We start from the raw sequence: 23,422 nt of genomic DNA, 5'->3' as shown, positions 1-23,422 counted from the left end.
GTTTTTTTTTTTTTTTTCAATTTGATGATAGGACTACAGAGAATTGAATTACTGCAGCCCTTTACTCTCTCCCTGCTGTTGTTCGCTGCAGCTGTTAGAGAAATAGAGAAAGATTTTGAAATCTAGAGGAGAGGAAGAGACTGGAAAGTCCTAAACCGAATCATTGCTGTCTGTATGGAGAACTTGCCAATTGTTATCACAGCAGCATCAGCGCTCTCTCTGTCTCTTTTCTTTTTTCTTTCTTGCTGTTTGTTTTATCCTTTGTCACTCTCCTATGTGAATGAGATGTACACTGCCTCTTATGTGAGTGGATTGTTCTCTCGTGTTTGTGTAAGAGGCCGGTTCTCTGTGTTCTGTATGAGTGGGTTGCTGCGTTTTCTCTTTCTCCTCTCCTCTGTATAAGTGGGTTGTTGATGTCTGTCTGTCTTTCCTTCTGCGCCTTTTCTTCTGCGCCTTTCCTTCTGCTCCTTTCCTTCTGCGCCTTTCCTCCTGCTCCTTTCCTTCTGCGCCTTTCCTTCTGCGCCTTTCCTTCTGCTCCTTTCCTTCTGCGCCTTTCCTTCTTCGCCTTTCCTTCTGCTCCTTGCCTTCTGCGCCTTGCCTTCTGCGCCTTGCCTTCTGCGCCTTGCCTTCTGCGCCTTTCCTTCTGCTCCTTTCCTTCTGCTCCTTTCCTTCTGCGCCTTGCCTTCTGCGCCTTGCCTTCTGCGCCTTTCCTCCTGCGCCTTTCCTCCTGCGCCTTTCCTCCTGCGCCTTTCCTCCTGCACCTTTCCTCCTGCACCTTTCCTTCGGCGTCTTTCCCAGTTTCTCGCTTTTACTCTTTCACTCTTTCTGTGTTTTTGTCATTTTTTTTACCATTCATCAGTCTCTCTTTTTCTTTCTCTAACTTTCTGTCTTTTTCTCTTTACCTCTTTCTTATTATTTCCCTCCCTGTTACTCTTTCTTTCTCTCTATGACTCCCTTTAAATGTCAACTATGCCGGCAGGCTTGTACAGTAGAAGCAGTGACTGTGACCGGCCTGCATCTCTACATGGCAGACAGTGATGGCATCTTCTTGAATTAGGATGACGGAAACGTCTGCAGCAGAAATTCCGTTTTCTCTAGTAAAAAAAAAAATGTTCCAATAACTTACTTTATTATAGGGATTACTGCAGGTATGCTCTACGCTATGCAAATCCTGACAAAGTAATTTTATATTGCGTCTAGCAAAATACTGCTGGTTTCCTTTTTTTTTTTTTTTCTTAAAACAAGCTTGATAAGCTATTAAAAAAAATATATATACACCAATCTTTTTCTAATAATGGCTTCCTTGTCTGTTTGACATGCGAATGTCACCGACGCAGATTACAATGGCTGTCATCACAGTATTCACCAGCCTGCGTGGAAAATTGCCCATTCTGCTTTCAAATAAAAATGTTGTGAAAAGCTTTAAAAATAGATTATTCATAAAAGATCTCTTATTCCGCAGCGATTTGTGTCTTAAGGATCAGCAGCTGGAGTCTCACCACAACTTGTTTCCTTGTTTCAAGCAATTCCCTGTCAAATTGCACTTCAATACAGTAATCGCAGAATGAGCTCAGACAAAAGCGGTTTATGAGAGCGAATCATGTTCTCTCTGGAAATTATTAGACAGAAGCAGAGCTATTAGGGTGACATCTGCCGCTTCTCCAATGCAGAGCATAGGCTTCTTCTTTAACCCCTTAATGAGCTGACCTAACAGTGCCTTAAAGAGGAAGCACCATTTTTCACCCCCCCCATAAATCAATAGTACATGTGAAAATAAGCAACTTTTTTAATATGTCTTATGAGAGAAATCCGTTTCTTTCTTCTCCTGGACTGAACATTCATTCTAAAATTTCTCAATTCATGGTTGCAGATTGTCTCTTCAGAGAGGAAGAGAACTAGAGCTCTAGTTGCACCTGTAGGAAGTAGCAATCCTAAAAGTCAGTGTCGACCCTTTAACGAGCCTTGTCACATGACTTTTAAAAGTCAAAACAAGAATCTCAATTTGCACTGTGTTTCAGGGTACAGCCTCTCGTCAATGCAAAGTATGAGATATTTCCCCGAGGATCATTGCAGATTAAAGGTCTCCTCATCTCTGTATGCTTAACATGTCACTCTCCGTAAGAAGACACATTACCCCTTGGATCAATTCATGGTTAAATTCTATCTTCAGTGAATACAGACTGTCCCATTACTGAGCTTGGAGATGACCGATAGTGTTTATAAAGGTTCTGTGGAGTCATTTAAGGAGAACTTTAAGCAAAATGTCTTTATTTGCCTCTAGCACCTCCCTTGAATGTCTTTCTCTCTCTGGCTCCTCCATAAAATGTCTGTGTCTGCCTCTAGCTCCTCCCTAGAATGTCTGTGTCTGCCTCTAGCTCCTCCCTAGAATGTCTGTCTGCCTCTAACTCCTCCCTAGAATGTATGTATCTGCCTCTAGCTCCTCCCTAGAATGTCTGTATCTGCCTCTAGCTCCTCCCTAGAATGTCTGTATCTGCCTCTAGCTCCTCCCTAGCATGTCTGTCTGTCTCTAGCTCCTCCCTAGAATGTCTGTCTGCCTCTAGCTCCTCCCTAGAATGTCTGTATCTGCTTCTAGCTCCTTCCTAGAATGTCTCTGTGCCTCTAGCTCCTCCCTAGAATGTCTGTGTCTGCCTCTAGCTCCTCCCTAGAATGTCTGTCTGCCTCTAACTCCTCCCTAGAATGTCTGTTGTTATGAACTATACTTTTGGGCTCCCTCTTGTGGTCACTCGCGGTATGGCTCTTGGATTCTCTTTCCTCAGCTTGGTAGTCACCTGTTCGTTAAGACTCTGGGTGTTTCTATTTAAACTTCCTGGAGTCTTAGTCCATTGCCTGGCATCCATGTAATCAGTCCTTGTCTGGTTGCTCTTGTCTACTGGTCCTGATTTTTGCAACATAAGCTAAGTCCTGCTTTCTTGTTTTTTGTTTATTTGTATTATTCTGTTTTTTGTCCAGCTTGTTCATAATGTGATTCCTGATTTTGCTGGAAGCTCTTAGGGGGCTGATATTCTCCCCCCATACCGTCAGTCGGTACGGGGGTTCTTGGATATTCAGCGTGGATATTTTAGTAGGGTTTTTCGCTGACCACATAAGTCCGCTTTCTATATTTCTGCTATTATTTAGTGGGCCTCTCTTTGCTGAATCTAGTTCATACTTACGTTTGTCCTTTCCTCTTACCTCACCGTTATTATTTGTTGGGGGCCTGTATCTACTTTGGGGTATTTCTCTGGAGGCAAGTGAGGTCTGTATTTTCTCTGAAAGGGTTAGTTAGATCTCCGGCTGGCGCGAGACGTCTAGAACCAACGTAGGCACGTTCCCCGGCTGCTATTATTTGTGGGCTAGGATCAGGTATGTGGTCAGCTCAGTTACCACCTCCCTAAGAGCTAGTTTTTATGTTTGCAGACTTTGCTGAAGACCCTGAGATCCTCTGCCATTAGGATCACAACAGTCTGTATCTGCCTCTAGCTCCTCCCTAGAATGTCTTTCTCTCTCTGGCTCCTCCATAAAATGTCTGTGTCTGCCTCTAGCTCCTCCCTTGAATGTCTTTCTCTCTCTGGCTCCTCCATAAAATGTCTGTGTCTGCCTCTAGCTCCTCCCTAAAATGTCTGTGTCTGCCTCTAGCTCCTCCCTAGAATGTCTGTATCTGCCTCTAGCTCCTCCCTAGAATGTCTGTATCTGCCTCTAGCTCCTCCCTAGAATGTCTGTATCTGCCTCTAGCTCCTCCCTAGAATGTCTGTATCTGCCTCTAGCTCCTCCCTAGAATGTCTGTATCTGCCTCTAGCTCCTCCCTAGAATGTCTGTATCTGCCTCTAGCTCCTCCCTAGAATGTCTGTATCTGCCTCTAGCTCCTCCCTAGCATGTCTGTGTCTGTCTCTAGCTCCTCCCTAGAATGTCTGTCTGCTTCTAGCTCCTCCCTAGAATGTCTGTCTGCTTCTAGCTCCTCCCTAGAATGTCTGTCTGCCTCTAGCTCCTCCCTAGAATGTCTGTCTGCCTCTAGCTCCTCCGTAGAATGTCTGTATCTGCTTCTAGCTCCTTCCTAGAATGTCTGTCTGTGCCTCTAGCTCCTCCCTAGAATGTCTGTCTCTGCCTCTAGCTCCTCCCTAGAATGTCTGTATCTGCCTCTAGCTCCTCCCTAGAATGTCTGTCTCTGCCTCTAGCTCCTCCCTAGAATGTCTGTCTCTGCCTCTAGCTCCTCCCTAGAATGTCTGTGTCTGCCTCTAGCTCCTCCCTAGAATGTCTGTGTTGGCCTCTGGCTCCTCCCTCCTCCAAAGAATTATAAAAGTACCAACTGTCATCTCTTTTCTCAGTAGTGTGAACATTAGGCTTCACTGAATACTGATTTTACCCATGAAATGAGAGTGAAGGATCAGTCTAGCAGTAGAAAGAAGCAGATTTGTCTGATAAGAGATGAGACAAAATTGCTTATGTTCACATATACTTTTGATTTATGAATTTAAAATTATTCTTGGTATTTTCCGACAGCAAAATAATAAGGTTGGGTGTTTTTAGCCATGTATTGATGAAAAAATGCTGGGACCCTTACAGAATCAAGAATCTGAAGAGCTCCTCGTGAATGAAGAGGTGATCGATCATGAGCACCTCCGTTCCGTTCATTGTTATGGGGAGGAGCGAAGACCAACTGAGCGCTGCAGTTGTCCCATTAAGAATGAGTGGAGCAGCAATGTGCATGATCGGCCACTGCTCCATTCACACAGGGCTCTTAAGACCCCAGTTTTTGGGATGAGTGGGGGTCTCAGTGGTCAGACCACCAGCAGTCGGGAAGTTGTATAACTTTCAAACTTGAAAATACCTCTTTTATGACCATACACTATGTGCACAAAAGGATGGTTAATACTATCATTCCATGCCCATTGAGCATCATATTAGCAGCACATCATCTGTTTATAGGGGGCAATGTGCTGCCGAGGACGATGATTTATAAGCCACCTTAAAAATCATCACACCTGATGAACTAGCGTTTTGCTCCTTCATCAGGTGTTTCCTATCTAGATCAATAGTTAAAAAGCCGTGTTCCCATAAGTGCTCATTCCCCGATTATTAACTCTTCTAAACAATCCTTTTATGTCTGATTACAATAGATATCTGATTACAATAGATACTGGTTCATTTTGTGCCCTATAAAAAAAATAAAAATAATGATTCTCAGCAGCACATCCTGTGAAAACAGAGAATGTGCTGCCGACGATATAAACTAAGACCTAATGATCATATATCCCCATACAGTGGTGGTTAACGATCTGGCACTTTTGTGCTCTCATATGGTTGATTAAAAGGAAGATGTTGTGGAAAGAATTGGGTTTGTTGCACAGTATAACACAAAGTTGTTGGTATTTTTTTCGTTGTCTCAACAGCCCAGTCCCGAAAGATCGAGATAAACTGTACTTCAAACTGAAGCAAGGACTGGAGAAGAAAGTGGTGATCACTATCCAGCAGGTGTCAAACATGGAACTAGTAGTAGAGAGGTGAGCAAATCTGAGACCTCCGAAACCTCCTACCTCTGGGGTCGGCCGGTTTATCGCAAATAACGTTTATTTTAAACAAGTGAAAATTTTCATAAACTGTTGTTTTTTTTGAAACAATGGATTCTAAATCACACGATTCTGCAGCTCCTCCACTTAGAGGGGTTGTCCAGCACCAAGAAAGGTACATAAATGACTGCGAAAGATGTAGTTATAAAACTTATTAATGGAATTAATTTATGCCAGGTGCCCCAATTACTAGCTGTACTCTTCCATCCCAGGTTTGGCTGCTCCACTTTTGGTCATTTTGTTTGACAGCAGAAAAAGTTTTTTTTCTGTGTCAGAACAAGACCTGTGCCATATTTACTAGCTAAGTCTTTCCCCCCGTTTATGACATGACTAATGCATAAACAGAGGAGGGGGCAGGCTCAGCAGTCAGTCGGACCCTCCTTGAACCAGAGCAATGGTAAAAGGGAATGGTCTACCAAGCCGAGCTTCCGAACTTGGGACGGATACCTAATGTGTAAAACATGGTGTAAGTTAGAAAACTTTTTTTTATATACTTTTTTTTTGGGGGGGGGGGCTGAACAACCCCTATATCTCTTTGTTACCCTTAAATACAAAGCGTAAACCCTGTATTGATTGCTAGCTTGTGTCCTGAGACCCCCCACCGCTTAGCTCTTGCACAAGCGCTAACACAGTGGTACATGGGCTCAATAGTCAGTTGAGCTCATACACCGCGGAGCTCACACTCACGCAAGAGTTCATCACTTCTGGCGGCCTTTTGAATGATTGAAGGGGTCTCGGGTCACGGCCCACCACCCAATCTACAGTATGTTTAAGGGTCTTAAACATATAAAAAACATATACCCCCCCATCAATCCACAGTACTTTTTTATGGGGCTGACATATAATATATATATCAAGTTCTAAACTTAAAACGCTGCTTCATTTTAGAGCTTTGCACTTTGAATTGTGTTCACACTGGCTTTATGATTTGCGTTTCTTACAGGATGATCCATTACAATTCATCTTGGTTAGTTATGATCCTTTTACGCTACCATCATAGTTTACTTTTCTACTTAGTCATACGGACTGATCTGTCATTTGATGGACACGAACGGTGTCTGACGGGACCCAACTAAGTCTAAACAGGGTCCATTATGGGGCTTGTGGTTAGAAAATCTGATAGAAATGTCTTCGTAGGCTGTGAACAGAACCTGTGATTAAGTCATAATGGATCAGTCAGGTATCGGATTTGTTTTTTTTCGATCCGATACTGCATCATGCTGTGCCGTTGCGATCTTCGGTATGGTCACCTTTTTGCAAAATTTGTCATATTCGACTGCACCGACCAACACAACAAACATGTAGGCGGAAACCATCAGAGGCTATTATAATGTCTGGGGGTCCTTTGGGCCCCGATAGTGTCCATTATGTAACAGATCTGTGAACATTGCAATTTATCACAGTAAAGTATTGTGTTTGGTGGCTCCTTTTGAGGTATGTTCACAGCTAGCGTTGTTGCTGATTTTTTTTTTCTGCACCAAAATTGCTGCGTTTTACGGTACTAGCAAAGTGAATTAGATATTAAAAATCTCACGTATACGCTTGTTTGTTTGTTTTTTTTGTTTTTTTTGAGTTGCTGGTTTTTAATGAAAATCTGCAGCATGTCAATTCTTTAAAAAATGTTGCTGCGTGTTTCATCCAATTTTAACAAATTGTATTCAGTGTTTTTGCTGTAGAAAAAAAAATGCTGCAAAAAATGTCAAACGTGAACATACCTTTACTGGTTAAATTCAAAACTCCACCATCTGCCCCTCCCTCCTGACTACAGTCACTTCTGTTCACCCTATAGTTAGAGAGTACTGACAACAATGGTAAATAATCCTTTAGTACTATTTTTTTTTTAAGCAATTTCAAGAAATAGGAAAAAAGGTTTTCTTTGTGATTCAGCTTTGGATCCAAGAATAAAATTATGGCGGAAAAAAAAAAGATTTAAAAGTAGCTTTTGCTGTGCAGAATTGATGCTGCTTTCTATTTCCATCTGCATTATGGTAATTTGACTATTAGTTATGGGTTCAGGGAGAAACATGTAGCATAATATGGACCAAAAGATGTAAAAGACACATTCACAAATATAGCTCAAAACTGTACAACTGCATAGTAGTCAGATATTTCAGAAAGGTGAATATTAGTGACGAAACTATTGAAATACAGTTACTTTTCCCTTAGTATGAATAATGTAGACCGTTTACATTTCTCTCTAGCTGCATTTTATATTGGATACTTTTATCATATATATTTTATTAGTGCTGGTTTTCTCTGTACATCTACTCGTTCGTAGCTAGTGAACCCTGGGCAGATATGTTCGTATTCCAGTAGGTGGAGGTATAGTATAGTAAAACATCTGATGACCAGTCAATGGCGCGCCGGAATGATTGCATTCTTGATCTACAGTTTAGTTCTGCAGCTATTTTATTATTTTTTTTATTACTCTTACAGTAAATTTACGGCAATTTAATGCAGTTGCTGCAAATTATCCTTTGGTCGAATTTTTAAGGAGGACATGGAGAGTGAGATTATTTCTATTCCGTTGTTTTTAGGGGAATCTATTTTTTTTTTTAATCGCTTATATAGCGCCAATAACTCCACAGCGCTTTACAGACATCATCACTGTCCCCATTGGGGCTCACAATCTAGATTCCCTATCATTATGTCTTTGGGGTGTGGGAGGAAACCGGAGAAGCCGGAGGAAACCCACGCAAGCACGGAGAGAACATACAAATGCCTTGCAGATGTTGTCCTTGGTGGGATTTTAACCCAGGACCCCATTCTTTTAGACTTGCTATCGTTAGTACTTTTGGCATTTTTACTATTCCACTTTTTAGATTTTGGAAGACTCATTCTGACGTGGAATGGTGTGACAGCTACACAAGCATTTTTCGTATGTGGTTTGTACAGGATAGTGGAAGAATAAACAGGGCCTGATTTGTTAGAAATATCCTGTAAAAATCTCTCAAGGGAAACAATTTTTTTTTACCCCAACTTACCTGACATCACCTGTCCGGAGAGAGTCGTGGATGCAAATGAAGGGGCTCATACACATTAATCTGTCGGCCGTGCCCTCCGTTTCAGTGGATTGGCTGACTTTAGTCTATTGTGTTTGGGGACTCACCCGTATATACTCGTGTATAAGCCGATATTTTGAGCATATTTTTTTGTGCTGAAAACGCCCCCCTCAGCTTATACACTAGTCATTGCCAGAAAGCCGGTGGGGAGGGGGAGCAGCGGCAGGAGGCGGCGGCTGTGACATCATACTCACCCTGCTCGCGTGGTCCTGCACGTCCCTGCATCTCTGTTGTTCCAGCTCCGGCAGCTCTCCTCTCCTCTGCGGTCACATGGTACCGCTGATTAAGGTAATGAATATGTGCGCGTTTCCACTCCCATAGGCGTGGAGCGCATATTCATTACCTTAATAAGCGGTACCATGTGACCTCAGAGGAGAGCTGCCGGGACAACAGAGATGCAGGGACATGCAGGACCGCGCGAGGAGGGTGAGTATGACGGGGGAGGACGCAGAGCCATGCAAACAAGGGGGAGGACGTGGAGCCATGCAACAAGGGGGAGGACACCGAGCCATGCATACAAGGGGGACGACGCAGAGCCATGCATAGAAGGGGGAAGGACGCGGAGCCATGCATACAATGGGGAGGACGTAGAGCCATGCATAGAAGGGGAGGACGTGGAGCCACGCATAGAAGGGGGATGACGCCGAGCCATGCATACAAGGGGTAGGACGCCGAGCCATGCATAGAAGGGGTAGGACGCCGAGCCATGCATAGAAGGGGGAGGACGCCGAGCCATGCATACAAGAGGGAGGACGCCGAGCCATGCATACAACCCCTGGCAAAAATTATGGAATCACCGGCCTTGGAGGATGTTCATTCAGTTGTTTAATTTTGTAGAAAAAATGCAGATCACAGACATGGCACAAAACTAAAGTAATTTCAAATGGCAACTTTCTGGCTTTAAGAAACACTAAAAGAAATCAAGAAAAAAATGTGGTAGTCAGTAAAGGTTACTTTTTTAACCAATCATAGGGAAAAATTATGGAATCACTCAATTCTGAGGAAAAAATTATGGAATCACCCTGTAAATTTTCATTCCCAAAACTAACACCTGCATCAAATTAGATCTGCTCGTTAGTCTGCTTCTAAAAAGGAGTGATCACACCTTGGAGAGCTGTTGCACCAAGTGGACTGACATGAATCATGGCTCCAACACGAGAGATGTCAATTGAAACAAAGGAGAGGATTATCAAACTCTTAAAAGAGGGTAAATCATCACGCAATGTTGCAAAAGATTTTTGTTGTTCACAGTCTGCTGTGTCTAAAATCTGGATCAAATACAAACAACATGGGAAGGTTGTTAAAGGCAAACATACTGGTAGACCAAGGAAGACATCAAAGCATCAAGACCAGAAACTTAAAGCAATATGTCTCCAAAACAGGAAATGCACAACACAACAAATGAGGAACGAATGGGAGGAAACTGGAGTCAACGTCTGTGACCGAACTGTAAGAAACCGCCTAAAGGACATGGGATTTACATACAGAAATACTAAACGAAAGCCATCATTAACACCTAAACAGAAAAAAAACAAGGTTATTATGGGCTAAGGAAAAGCAATCGAGGACTGTGGATGACTGGATGAAAGTCCTATTCAGTGATGAATCGCGAATCTGCTTTGGACAAGGTGATGATGCTGGAACTTTTGTTTGGTGTTGTTCCAATGAGATTTATAAAGATGACTGCCTGAAGAGAACATGCAAATTTCCTCAGTCATTGATGATATGGGGCTGCATGTCAGGTAAAGACACTGGGGAGATGGCTGTCATTACATCTTCAATAGATGCACAAGTTTATGTTGATATTTTGGACACTTTTCTTATCCCATCAATTGAAAGGATGTTTGTGGACGATGAAATAATTTTTCAAGATGATAATGCATCCTGCCATGGAGCAAAAACTGTGAAAACATTCCTTGGGTATGAATATTTACAGGGTGATTCCATAATTTTTTCCTCAGAATTGAGTGATTCCATAATTTATCCCCTATGCTTTTTTAAAAAAGTAACCATTACTGACTACCACATTTTTTGTTCTTGATTTCTTTTAGTGTTTCTAAAAGCCAGAACATTGCCATTTGAAATTACTTTAGTTTTGTGCCATGTCTGTGATCTGCATTTTTTCTACAAAATTAAACAACTGAATGAACATCCTCCAAGGCCGGAGATTCCATAATTTTTGCCAGGTGTTATAGAAGGGGAAGGACGCCGAGCCATGCATAGAAGGGGGAGGACGCCGAGCCATGCATAGAAGGGGGAGGACGCCAAGCCATGCATAGAAGGGGGAGGACGCCAAGCCATGCATAGAAGGGGGAGGACGGGTAGGATGCTGAGTCATGCATAAAAGGGGGAGGACGCCGAGCCATGCATACAACTAGGAGGCCGGGGGAGCCACACATAGCAGGACAGGGATGAGGGGACAATGCATACCTATACTTGAGTCTTGCTTGATACTTTTTGGGAGCTTGCAGTGCACTCGTGTCTGACATGTATTGACCAAACTTGGCGCCTACAGTGCACTCGCTACCTACACCCCTCTACCTTTGATCGATGGAGTACCATATAGGAAAGCAGTGAGTAAAGTTCATTATTAGGATTATGCAGGGTAGCCTGGTATGGATCGTTCGGATCCTAGTTAGGAATGGCAAAATTTGCTGACAACACTTTAATAACAGGAAAACTGATGGCAGGTTAACGTTAACAAATATCTACCAACGTTCATCTATGACACTATAAGGGTGTGTTCAAATGGAGGTTTTTTTTTCATTATTTTTATTTCCACATCTTAAAATCAATTCTAAAAAATCTCATAGATTTGAGTGCAGTTCGTAGGAACACGCTTTTTTTTGTTATTTATTTTTTTGGTTTTTTTAACAACTTTTCAGTGTGGATTTTTTGGCATTTTTTTTATTATATTATGCAGTGTGTTTCTCAGTATGTTTCCGCTGCAAAAACCTTGCCCAATTATTTACATGATGCATTTTTTTTAACGTGCTTTACAAACCTGTAAAAAAAAAAAGGCGATAGGTAATGGGAAGCTTGTTGCATGCAGATTTTGGGACCGAAATCCGCGCTAAAAGCCACATTAAAAAAACCGAGTGTAAACGTAACCCTAGCAATGAGAGACAGTCATTTTGTGGAACGGATTAGTGTTTTTGGAGCAAGATTCAAAATTGGCGGCCTGTCCGTGCAGAAAGGTCTTCTGTAACTGATGAACGGCAAGTCTGGAACCTTTCTGTTCTTAGAAAGTCGTATGCCAGAAATATTTGTCCGTTCTTTATTCATAATGGGTGTAAAGGGGAAAAAAAAAAAAAAGGATTAGCTTTAAAATAATCCGTGCAAAATGCATTTTCAGCCGGCAGGTGTTTGTCTTTCTGCTTCATCCAGTCGCAGAACACATTCAATTGCCATTCGGATGTCGGATGTGTTACATTAATGCCCTGTAAAACCCTCATTCAATGGCGCGAAAGCCGGACGCAATTATACCGGAGTCATCAACCAAAAGATTTGCATTTAACCTTTACCTGTGGTTTTATGGGATTTTACGATTATTTTTTCTTTAAGTATTAGGGTAGAATTTCTTTTACTAATAAATCTTGAAAAATGGCCAGCTATAAATATGTATCGCTCTTTATGATACAGAAGCATAAGAATAAAGATCTAGTGATGGTGGGCGATTGGACATAGACTTGTTCACACAGTGATTGTTGCCGTATTTGCCGCTTTTTTTTCTTTGCGCAGTTTTGTCACAAAACCTGAAGGATTCCGTAGTACTAGGAAAGTGAATAAGATTCCTGGTCTTGTTGCTTATTTTTTACTTTCCATTCTTTCAGCTTTTTTGCTGCTTTTTTTCCAATACTAATGAATGGGGGGGGGGAAATGTGTGGAAACGCATTAAAAAAAAAAGCAACTATATTCTGCTGCGTTTTTTCCTTCCAACACATCCGTGTTTGCAGCAGATTTTTGTTAATTGAATTCTCAACCATGTGTACCCCGATATCATCTGTCCAGAGACACCGCTAAGGAGAACAGTATTTTTATGGTATAGTATTCTGTATTTGTAAATGTATTATTTTTTTTAATTAAACTCTTTATTTTTTAAAGATTTTCCTTTGTCTCGTACAAATAACGTATTTGTAAATTTTAAATTAAATCTGTTTAAAGCATTTTTTTTTGCTTTAGAAAAACAATAAAAAATGGCGACTGAAACCCTGAAGAAAACGTTGTCCTAAATCACAGGATCACAACTCGTACAATTCATTCATTTGCGCCACAAAAATATGGCTGTGGAACCTGTGAACACCTTTTTGCCTAAGAGTTTAAATGGCGGTCTTCTAATTGTTTCAGGGCTTGGTCATGGCAACTGGAGTTTTGATATTCCAGAGTGAATGAGAGTCAGATGCCGATGTTCGTCCAGATACAACATTAGGGCAGGATTTGATACCGTTGTTCTAAGTATGTGTCACCGGTGGATGATGTCGCCTCTCCTATGCCCCGGCGCGCGCTTCCCGCTCACTCGGCTGCCCGCCTTCATGCTGCTGTCATCGGGAAAAGCATTATGGGTTTTCTAGAGGAAGGCGGCCTACCATGAGCGCACTGTGGTACGCGGCGATTTCTCTAGATATCTCAGACCAAGTTACGAGGAGGATCCTTACGTCCCGGCTGTATAATAACTCTAATTATAACGCCCCCCAATAAAGCTATTTACGTCCTGATCGCCCTCCGTATTCATTACTACGCGCTTCTGCTGTATCTGATCCTGTTGCTAATTGAATGTTAATTTTTTTTTTTTTTTTTGGGGGGGGGGTGTTTTCCGCCGCATTTATTGGTATCACAGAAAGATTTGCCCCTTCTTGTTCAAGATATTTTCAGTTTCCAATACTGCCGTAACGCCTTATGTCGGCGACCATAAAGTAGATGCTTTTATTTGGGGGGCAATATATTCTTTGGCCTGTCATGTGTTTTCCAAAAATCGAAAACATGGGTTTTGTCTGCCGTTTGCAAGATCTATAGAGAAGGTTTTTGTTTTTCTTGCCGCCATTGTCCTTTAAAACAGTCCATGGCATTTTATAGTTCATCGTACACTTTAAAATAATTACCGGATATCCGCGGGAAAAAGAAAGTATCTAAAATCTCCAATGAGAACGTAATGAAAAATGCATTCTGGAAACGTCAGGCACAGCCACAGATTTACCAGCCCTAAGGCCACGGTCAAACCTCATTGAAAATTTCTGACAACAAATCCGCAAGAAATTCTCATGTGATACCTTCATATTTTGTCTTGAATTTGGCCGCTGATTTCAGTGTAATCTCTTACGAAGCGTAGCCTGATATCCGTAGTGAACCTCCCCACAACATGGAATATGCTGCAGATTTAAAAGTCTGCAATATACTTTGTTTTTCATGCTGATTTTTTTTTTTACAGCTTGTGAATTGTTTTTGTATTGTACTGAACATTGTTGCTGATTTTCTGTGCAGAATCTGCAGCGCAAATCTTGAACTAGTGTTCCCAGGAACTTTACTTTAACAATAATCTTCCGGCGTAAACAGACTGCCGATGAAGGAGCAGAACCTTCGCTCGTCAGATGAAATTATCTTTTGTGCTGCAGAAAAGATCACCGTTCTCGGCAGCATGTCCTGTGTTAACAGGTACCTGTGCTGCCGAGTAAAATGACAGTTTTTGTGCTTTGAACGATCTATTGCAGATCATTCAGTGCGGTCTGCCCGTGTAAGCAGGATATTGGACGACCGCTGATGGATATGTCTTTATTGATCTGCAGTCGTTTAATGCCGCCGGTCAGTTTGGAGTTGTCAGGTATCACCTAGGCAGAGATGTAAAGGAACAGGCAGATAAAGTTCAGCGGGTCGTTGACCTCTGTAGTGTAGTAGGTCTGGCACTTGGTGTCTGCACTGAATGTCCATAGTATTCTTTGTTTGAAAACCCAATAACCTTAGGGATACAGGATTAACATTTTCTAAGGGTATGCTTACAAGGTGCCGTTTTTTGAGCTTTTCATGCTTTTTTTTTTAATCTGCTGCAAAAACGTGACATTTTACAGTACCAACAAATTGAATGAGATTCCTAAAAAAAATCTCATGTACAAGTTTTTGTTTTTTTCTTCCTTGCACGTTGAACTGCTGGGCTTTTTTTGGAACATGTCATTTTTTTGTATTTTTTTTTATGCATCCTAATGAGTTTTTCCTGCCAGTACTTTGGTTTTTGCTCCAGAAAAAAAAAACCAAAAACTCCAGAGGCCTCTTTAAACGCAGACCGCTGTCATGACTTAATGTCGCTATGTTGGAGCTAAATTGTGCAGACTGATGATGATTTTAGCATCTGTCTGAGTTATCAGCAATACAGTCAGCATGTTAAATAAGGCCGTGTATGAATAGACTCGTCGTCCTATATGGGGCAGCAAAAAGTGACGTTTCTTCTAGGCTGTGTGCACACTTGGCGTTTTTGTTTTTTTTTTCAGTGCAGATTTATCCTAAAACCTGGAGGGTTTCCTGATGCCAGCAAAGTCAATGAGAAACCTGACGTCTCCTGCACACGTTGCTTATTTTTTCCTTGCAAATATAAATCTGCCGCATGTTAATTCTTTCAGCGTTTTTTGCTGCAGATTTCACCCATACTAATGAGCGGGGAAAAAATCTGCACCAAAAAAAAGCATTAAAAAAAAAAAAAAAATCATCAGAAACACCCATATTTTATTCTACATTTGTCAGCTTTGTTTCTCATATCCACCATGCATATTGTAGGGGAAAAAGAGGCATAGGCAAATCAATATACAGTAGATGGGCGCTTTACATCGAACACACAAGCCCCTGTTTGAGGAAGCCAATACGGCGAAACGGCGCTATCGGGGTGGCAAATGGGTATCCAGGCCAGGACTAATAATGTGATGTAAAATGATACATAGGGTTATGGGCAACAATGTTTAATAAAGCACTTTTAGCACTTTGGCACTTTAGTTAATATCATGCTATGAAATTCATTCTGAATTGGCTCTTATGATAATTTATTTAGCACTAGGCGCTTTCATTAAGTATTATCTAGTGAGCAATGCTCTGTACAGCAGTGCTTCATGAAATATATAGTGTCCCATTCCCTATAGTCTCTAGTTCTTGTTACCCTTAGCAATTTTTGTGAAATTTCCTTGTCTTGTTTTATTAAATATCTGTCAAATAAATGTTTGTTTTTAAATAGTATATTGATTTACCTATGCCTCTTTTTCCCCTGCGATATGCATGGTGGATATGAGAAATAATAATTATTTGGAGGTGGTGATTCCACTGTTGGACTTTTGATATCTATAAATTTGTCAGCTTTGCCATTTTTGATCTTTTTCTCACCCCAATTACATTCCGTTCATTTCCCGTTCAGCCTCGTACTATAGAAAAGGGGGGAAAAAAAGCTTTCAAACATCTGTTACCTGGTCTTTATTTATATGTGCACATGTTCCCATGAATCTGCTCATTATCATGTCGCTCGTTTAAGCGTCCACATAAAAGCTTTTTCAGTAATGGGATTTGCGTTGTCACTTTTTTTTTTTTTTACCCCTCCTCTCTGCCTTATTTCTAGGAATAGTCCTCCTAGGCTCAGACTTGTTGATGTGATCCTCCTTTTGATTTTCTGAATGTCTCATACGTTCTTGAAAATAAAGAATTGAAATAGATCTGATCTCACGAAGTGGTGGGTCACAAAACTGGTTACTCTCGGGGATTCTTCGCATCCTGGATCTTTGCGACTTGTGTAGTGTTCTTAGGTGGAGGAATCGGGGTTTCAGAACTAAGGATCAAAGTTCTAAATCTGTTTTTGGAATATTTACCCAGATAAGGCTCCGTTCACATCTTGCCTTCAGGGGTCCCAATATATTTGACTAGCTAGAATATAGCGTAATCTGCAGCACTATTGTAGATATAAAATATACCGGAATCCCAACTGAAAAAAAATGATTTTAAAGAGGAGCTGTCACTTGTCATAAATATGTAAGGTTTTTTTATTTGGTGTAAATGCTTCCGTTTTCTGTTAGTTCTTTTGTTCTTGCTCCTCTTTATTCCAGAAATATTGGTCTCCTTTCACTGTACCCAAGCTGGTCTTTATAGCCAAGTGGGAGTCGTCCTAAACTATGCTCTATTGGACTTTTCAGAATCATGCCCCCTTGTCTAACAGGACTAGATTTTCATACATAAGTGACTGGTTCTCTTGTAAGAAGTCCATGTATCTTAGATATTCAATGCTAACTGTGGATGTGTTTTCAATGGGGAAAACGGAACAAGATGCTGCCAGACACTTCCAGCATGCAACTTCAAAAATGGACTCCTCTAAGGCCTCATTCAGACTTCTGTTTTTTTTCACATAGGAAAAAAACGGAGCAATGAGTGTGGTCAGGGTGTGGTCGGAGTGTGGTTGGGGCCTGATCAGTGTCACTAGTTTTTTTCGTACATAGACAAAAGTAAAAAGGTTCTTCTCCTTTTTTTTCCTGACAGTCCGTGTCATCTGAGTGTGCTCCAGTTTTTTTGCACAAACCCTTTTACTTGCATTGCCAATTTTGGTCCAACCCTTGGATCAAAAATCAGACACATCTCCAAGTTTTTCTGCGGACCACTTAGTCCGCAAAAAATTGCAGGCATGTGGACGGCCCCAAAGAGTATCACAGGTGTGAGTGTTCTCTTTGAAAACCACGGATATCACTCGTACACAAAAAACGGTTGTCTTAATAAACCTTAAGGCTTTATTCACACCTCAGAATTTCTGATCAGTATTTCATCAGCACTTCTATGCCAAAACCAGGAGCATCTCCCAAATACTGAACAGGTGTCAATCTTTCAATTAAAGTATTTTCTATAGAAGTTTCACTCCTGATTTTGGCATGCACAAACTGATGAGATAATTTACTAAGGGCTCACAAATAAAGGTGCTTTAATGCTAATTAAATATTTACCTTTCTTGTAAAAATCCATGTTGCTTATTCACACACGTCAGAATTTTACAGGTTGTCTTTAAAAAAATAAATTAAAAATTGCGCCCAGAGGTGGACAACGTCTTTAAGGTTCCCATACGCAATAGATCAAAGTCGTCTGGTGTTTATTTTCATTCCAGAACTCTTTATATTAATTTTTTTTTTCCTCTTCACAGGTGTTTTGGAATGCTGCTCAGTCCCGGCAAAAGTGTCAAAAATAGTGACATGCATCTTCTAGATATGGTAACTCTAGGTTTTTTTCAATTGGAATTAAGCATTATTGCTGTGATGGAAACAATGTATCTGTTTTTAAAACACTAATGTATATTGTGCAAGTTTTGGGTTTATGTTTTTTTTGGGGTTTTTTTTAAAGCATGTCAATAAAGAATAGGCCTGTCAGGCTCCTTCTCCAGGCTCATGATATTGAAAGGTGTTGGACCCCCACGGATCAGCTGAAAAGTAGAGTTTTGTTCACTGTACGTTAGCTGCTATCAGGAAGTTTAGCTCCACTCCTATTGAAGTGAATAGCACCTGATGACAGACTTAACACAGGGAATGGAGCAGTTCTGTTCAGCTTCTTTTCTACAAGCCGCCGTACAGTTTCAGAGATGTGACCCATTTTATTTACAGCTAATTTTATGGTCTTTACAAGAGGGCAGGATCCTCAGGGGCGTGTCTTTAGGCTGCTCTGGATTATTATCCAGGGAGCCACGCCCACTTAGTAAAGAATATAAAATTGACAAATAAAAAGGCTCATATTCCTGGAACTGTATGGTGAATGTAAAAATAAAAATGCTTACTAGTACTCACGACAGCAAGGTTAATAAAATAAGAGCAAAAAACGCCCACGTTAATGAAGAAGATATGTTACATATCAGTGGAAATATTCTTTTTCTTTCAATGTTTTCTGGCATTCATATTTATATATTTTGTATTCCTACTGTGTATTTATTTTTAGGAATCCATGGGGAAAAGCAGCGATGGAAAAGCATATGTTATCACAGGAATGTGGAATCCGAATGTATCCGCATTTCAACCACTCAATGAGGAAACTCCTAAAGGTACAATTTCATAAATTTGATAACAAGAATCCGGGCAGATTGCGCTTACTGTTCTGTATACTTAACCACTTGTGCGTTTCAGGGGAATCCATGATTTTTTTTTGTCTGTATTGTTCAGTTGTTTGTGCCTATCTGCTTCTGCTTTTTGAAATAAATAGTTAATTTGGTGTGAATAATATTCACAAAAATATATATCTGGGGCAAGATGGATGAAACTAGTCTCTTGGTGAGTAGGGGCACATGAATACTTTTAAGGTATGTGGCCATTCCTGGCGCATGGGGCCAACATATGGACCAAACGCCGTGTTTTCCTTATATCTTGTTGTCATTCTATTGAGGAACATTTCATTCGGGTTTCCCTGACCTGAGGCGACTGCTCATAAGACAACAGACTGTAGATATATAGGCTCTGGACACCTTTATCATGGAAAGAAAATATTTTTATAGGTTAGTGGTTACCATTAGTTACCAAAATCTCAAAGTTTAAATCTGCAATCTTCATTTCTGCATTAATTTTCAGACTCCTAATATGCAGTTTGCAGCCTGATCCAATTTTCAGATTTTTTTTTTGTGGGAGTGTCTGTCCCTGTAATATAGGCTGGATGCGTGCTGTGTATGTATCTTTAGTGCTGCTATCTTGTAGAAGGACACTTCTAAAATTGTACTTACCGTATATACTCGAGTATAAGCTGACCCGAGTATAAGCCGAGACCCCTAATTTTGCAACAAAAAACTGGGAAAACTTAATGACTCGAGTATAAGCCTAGGGTGGAAAATGCAGCAGCTACTGGTAAATGTCAAAATTAAAAATAGATACCAATAAAAGTAAAATTAATTGAGACATCAGTAGGTTAAGTGTTTTTGAATATCCATATTGAATCAGGAGCCCCATATAATGCTCCATACAGTTCATTATGGCCCCATAAGATGCTCCATATAATGCTTCATTCAGTTTTTTATGGCCCCATAGATGCTCCATATAATGCTCCATGCAGTTCTTTATGGCCCCATAGATGCCTCATATAATGCTCCATGCAGTTCTTTATGGCCCCATAAATGCCCCATATAATGCTCCATGCAGTTCTTTATGGCCCCATAGATGCTCCATATAATGCTCCATGCAGTTCTTTATGGCCCAATAGATGCTCCATATAATGCTCCATGCAGTTCTTTATGGCCCCATAAATGCCCCATATAATGCTTCATACAGTTCTTTATGGCCACATAGATGCCCCATATAATGCTCCATACAGTTATGGCCCCATAGATGCTCCATATAATGCTCCATATATTGCTCCATGCAGTTCTTTATGGCCCCATAGACACTCCATATAGCACTGTGCCACATGTAATGCTGCTGCTGCTGCTGCTGCACTAAAAAAAAAAAAAAATGACATAGTCACCTCTCGTTGCTGCTCCTCAGCGTCCCGTCTCTCCGCACTGACTGTTCAGGCAGAGGGCGGCGCGCACACTAATACGTCATTGCTCCCTCTGACCTGAACAGTCACTGCAGAGGACGCAGAAGACGGGGCGGCGGTGGAACGAAGAAAGGTGAATATGACATACTCACCTGCTCCCGACGCTCCTGACGCAGTCCCTGCATGTCCCACTGTCTCCGGGAGCGGCAGCTTCTTCCTGTAGTGAGCGGTCACATGGTACCGTTCATTACAGTAATGAATATGCGGCTCCACCCCTATGGGAGTGGAGTCCATATTCACTACTTTAATGAGCGGTACCAGTGACCGCTGAACAGGGGAAGAAGCTGCTGCGCCCGAAGACCGTGGGACATGCAGGGACTGCGTCAGGAGCGCCGGGAGCAGGTGAGTATTTGACAGGTGTCGCTCCCCCTCACCCGCCGACCCCCCCGCCTTCCATGACTCGAGTATAAGCCGAGAGGGGCACTTTCAGCCCATTTTTTTGGGCTGAAAATATCGGCTTATACTTGAGTATATACGGTATTTCCTTTTTATGTGCTTTCCTCCTTTTCTATAGCGAGAAGAAAGTATGTGAAGTCACAGGGAGGGCAGAGAGAGATCACTCTGTCATCCCTATGACAGTAGATACTTTCTCCCCTCTCCACATTATGGAAATCTGTGCAAAGCGCTTTCTGTTTCCTTAAAATTTATAGAAGTGAAGGTGAGAGCAGACGGAGTTATAAACTAGGATCTAACAAATTTTTTAAAATTTTTTTTGCAAATCACTCCATTAAATAAAGGATGTTACAGTGAATCTGTCAGCTGGATTTCACCCCTTAAATTGTTAATATTCGAATGGAATACTTGCAATGACAACTCCATCCATAACTTTGGATAGCCAGTCTGTTACTGAGAAATCTGCTCTTGAATTTATATGCAAATGAAGCTGAAGTGCTTTGGGGTCTGGAAGCACTTCTCAAGCCTTTACTCCACTCATCACTTTTCCCCACCCAGCGCCACTTTCTGCTTGACCAACAGTTTCTTTGCTGTGTGACTTACAGCAGAGGGGTTGTCAGGCAAACAGGAGAAGGCGGGGAATAGAGCCGGAGTGACAGAGGCCTCAGAAGTGCTTCCAAGGTCCAAAGCACTTAGGCCTCATTTGCATATCTATTCAAATGCAGCTTTCTCCGTAACGGAGGAATGGACTGACTAGCTAAACGTGTGGCTGAACTTGTCTTTACAAGTGTTACCTGCACATATTAACAGTTTGGCGGGTGAAATCCAGTGTAATAACACTGAACAGCAAAATGGTGAAAAAATGTTTAATGAAGACATTTTAGAAAGTTGCTTAACTTTTCATTTAGGAAGCAAATAAACAATTAAAAAATGTATGAAGGTTTCCAACCCTGTAATTATTTTTTACAAACAGCTATCAATTAGCTAAAGGAGTAACTCACATTGCCAATCCCCTACGGCTGCCATGAAATAGCTTCTTTGCTACTCTTTGGTCTCCTCTTGGTCCTAGCGATGCCATCCGTCTTCTGATGTTGATTTTTGTCAGCAGCAGTGACCTCAGTGGTGTCAATACTTCGCTTCTGCAGGCAGTGATTGTCTGCAGTGGTCATATGTTGACACGCACATCATTACTAGAGCCTGGTATTTGAGACCGGTGGGGGAACAGGGAAGCATGGGTATGGGGGCCACAGGGATTTGGCAAGGTGAGTATTACTCTTTTTATCATTTTAGATCATTGACTTCTCTCTGAAAAAAAAAATTATGGGTTGAAAAAATTATGGGAGTGTATGGATCATTTTGATGTTAACCGCATCTCATTATTCTTCAGACAAAAGAGTGTACATGACCATAGCCGTTGACATGGTGGTCACAGAAGTGGTGGAGCCTGTCCGATTCCTCCTGGAGACAGTGGTCCGCGTGTACCCCACTAACGAGAGGTTCTGGTATTTTAGCAGAAAAGCCTACACAGAGACCTTCTACCTAAAGCTGAAACAGGTACGAGGAGCATGAAAGCGCTTGAAAAGGGGTCGTGTTCACCTCTCTGCAAGGAGTGCGCCACACGACACATTGTCTTTTATTCTCCACGCGGTTTGATCTGATCCTGCTTTCCTTTTCAATAAAACCCTTTTTAAATAGACGCAGTTTGCAAACCCTATAGATCATAATGTAAAGAAATCAGTTTTTCTTTTATGGAATAAGCTATACTTATATCTCCAATTACGTAGATAATTGAAGAGAGGTTTTTTTTTCTCTCCATACAAAAGTTATTATCTGTAGCCTATTTCTACAGCTTTCATTTTTTTATATCAAGACACAGAAACCAAATCTTTCAATTTCTCGGCATGTGGTATATAGAATAATGGGTCCCGTGTGTATATATAAATATCCGCATGCACCCCCTCTGTTTCTGTGTGGCCTCCGATCTTTTTAGACTGTCAAAGACATTACATTTATTAAAGACAAAGTGGGCCAAAACTAAAAAAATTTGGCTTTTTTTGTACAACAAAAGACCCTTCCATATCAAAGGTTATACTTATACCTCGTCACCCATTTAGTTATGATGTATTGCTCCCAAGCCCAAATAGAAATTAATGGGGGCACCACGGTCGGCGGGACTCAAACCAAGGTCTGAACCGTAACCAAATATAAAGAAAGAAAAAGAGGACCTTATAGATGGGAGTCACCACCGAAATAGTATCAAAACAGCAGCTTTATTGAACACATATCAAAAAAGACAGAACATGCTAAAAACATTTAAAACAGCAAAGGGATATACAATACCCACATAATGTCCAAATGCCCAAAATAAGGCAAAAGCACCGCACTAGCCCTGACAGAGTGTCATACACATGCCCACAAATGGAATGTAGTGTAGATAACAGCGTAATAGCATGACATATAGATCAAAGCCCTACCAGCCCCGTGCCCACAATCATATGTGAGTACATGAGGATACCCCAAGGGCAGACATGGCCTAAGAAAGCACCATCCAATAGTATGCCGTTGTGGCCACAAAGAAATAAAACCTGGCTAAGCCGGTGATGGAGGCAACGTGGTGACCTGAAATGTGAATGAATGGACTAATACCCACCACAAAGACAGCCGGCCTGAAAGAGTGAATGAGCCAGAAGAAACCACAGATCCAAGATGTTGTTAGCCTGCGGAGTGGGGCAAGATCAAAAGGGCATGTGCACCCTGAAACAGGAGAAAGTGCGGGCAGCAGGCACCCAACGCGTGTCGCCACACACTGGTGGCTTCGTCAGGGGTGGTGCCTGCATGCCCTGCCTCTTGCTAATATACAAAATAATCGGTAACTTACCGAGCGCAGCTGTGTGGCTGCTG

At 41.4% G+C, this 23,422-nt stretch overlaps 1 protein-coding gene across 5 annotated transcripts in view; it reads left to right on the top strand.

Annotated features, from left to right (window-relative positions):
- RABGAP1L (RAB GTPase activating protein 1 like) overlaps positions 1–23,422 on the top strand; it is a 268,486-nt gene that overhangs the window by 45,365 nt on the left and 199,699 nt on the right. For all 5 annotated transcript variants that reach the window (XR_013218588.1, XM_077277811.1, XM_077277812.1 and 2 more), the window contains 4 exons: positions 5,388–5,498; positions 17,766–17,832; positions 18,548–18,650; positions 21,909–22,075. Coding sequence is in view for 4 of the 5 variants with exons in the window: in XM_077277811.1 (XP_077133926.1) it covers positions 5,388–5,498; positions 17,766–17,832; positions 18,548–18,650; positions 21,909–22,075 (448 nt within the window). In the remaining variant the exon portion in view is untranslated. The remainder of the gene's footprint in view (positions 1–5,387; positions 5,499–17,765; positions 17,833–18,547; positions 18,651–21,908; positions 22,076–23,422) is intronic.

This window comes from Ranitomeya variabilis, chromosome 8 (assembly GCF_051348905.1).
Source record: "Ranitomeya variabilis isolate aRanVar5 chromosome 8, aRanVar5.hap1, whole genome shotgun sequence".
Classification (NCBI taxonomy): Eukaryota; Metazoa; Chordata; class Amphibia; order Anura; family Dendrobatidae; genus Ranitomeya; species Ranitomeya variabilis.
Note: the sequence above shows the minus strand (reverse complement) of the source record. Positions and strands in the feature narration are given on the sequence as shown.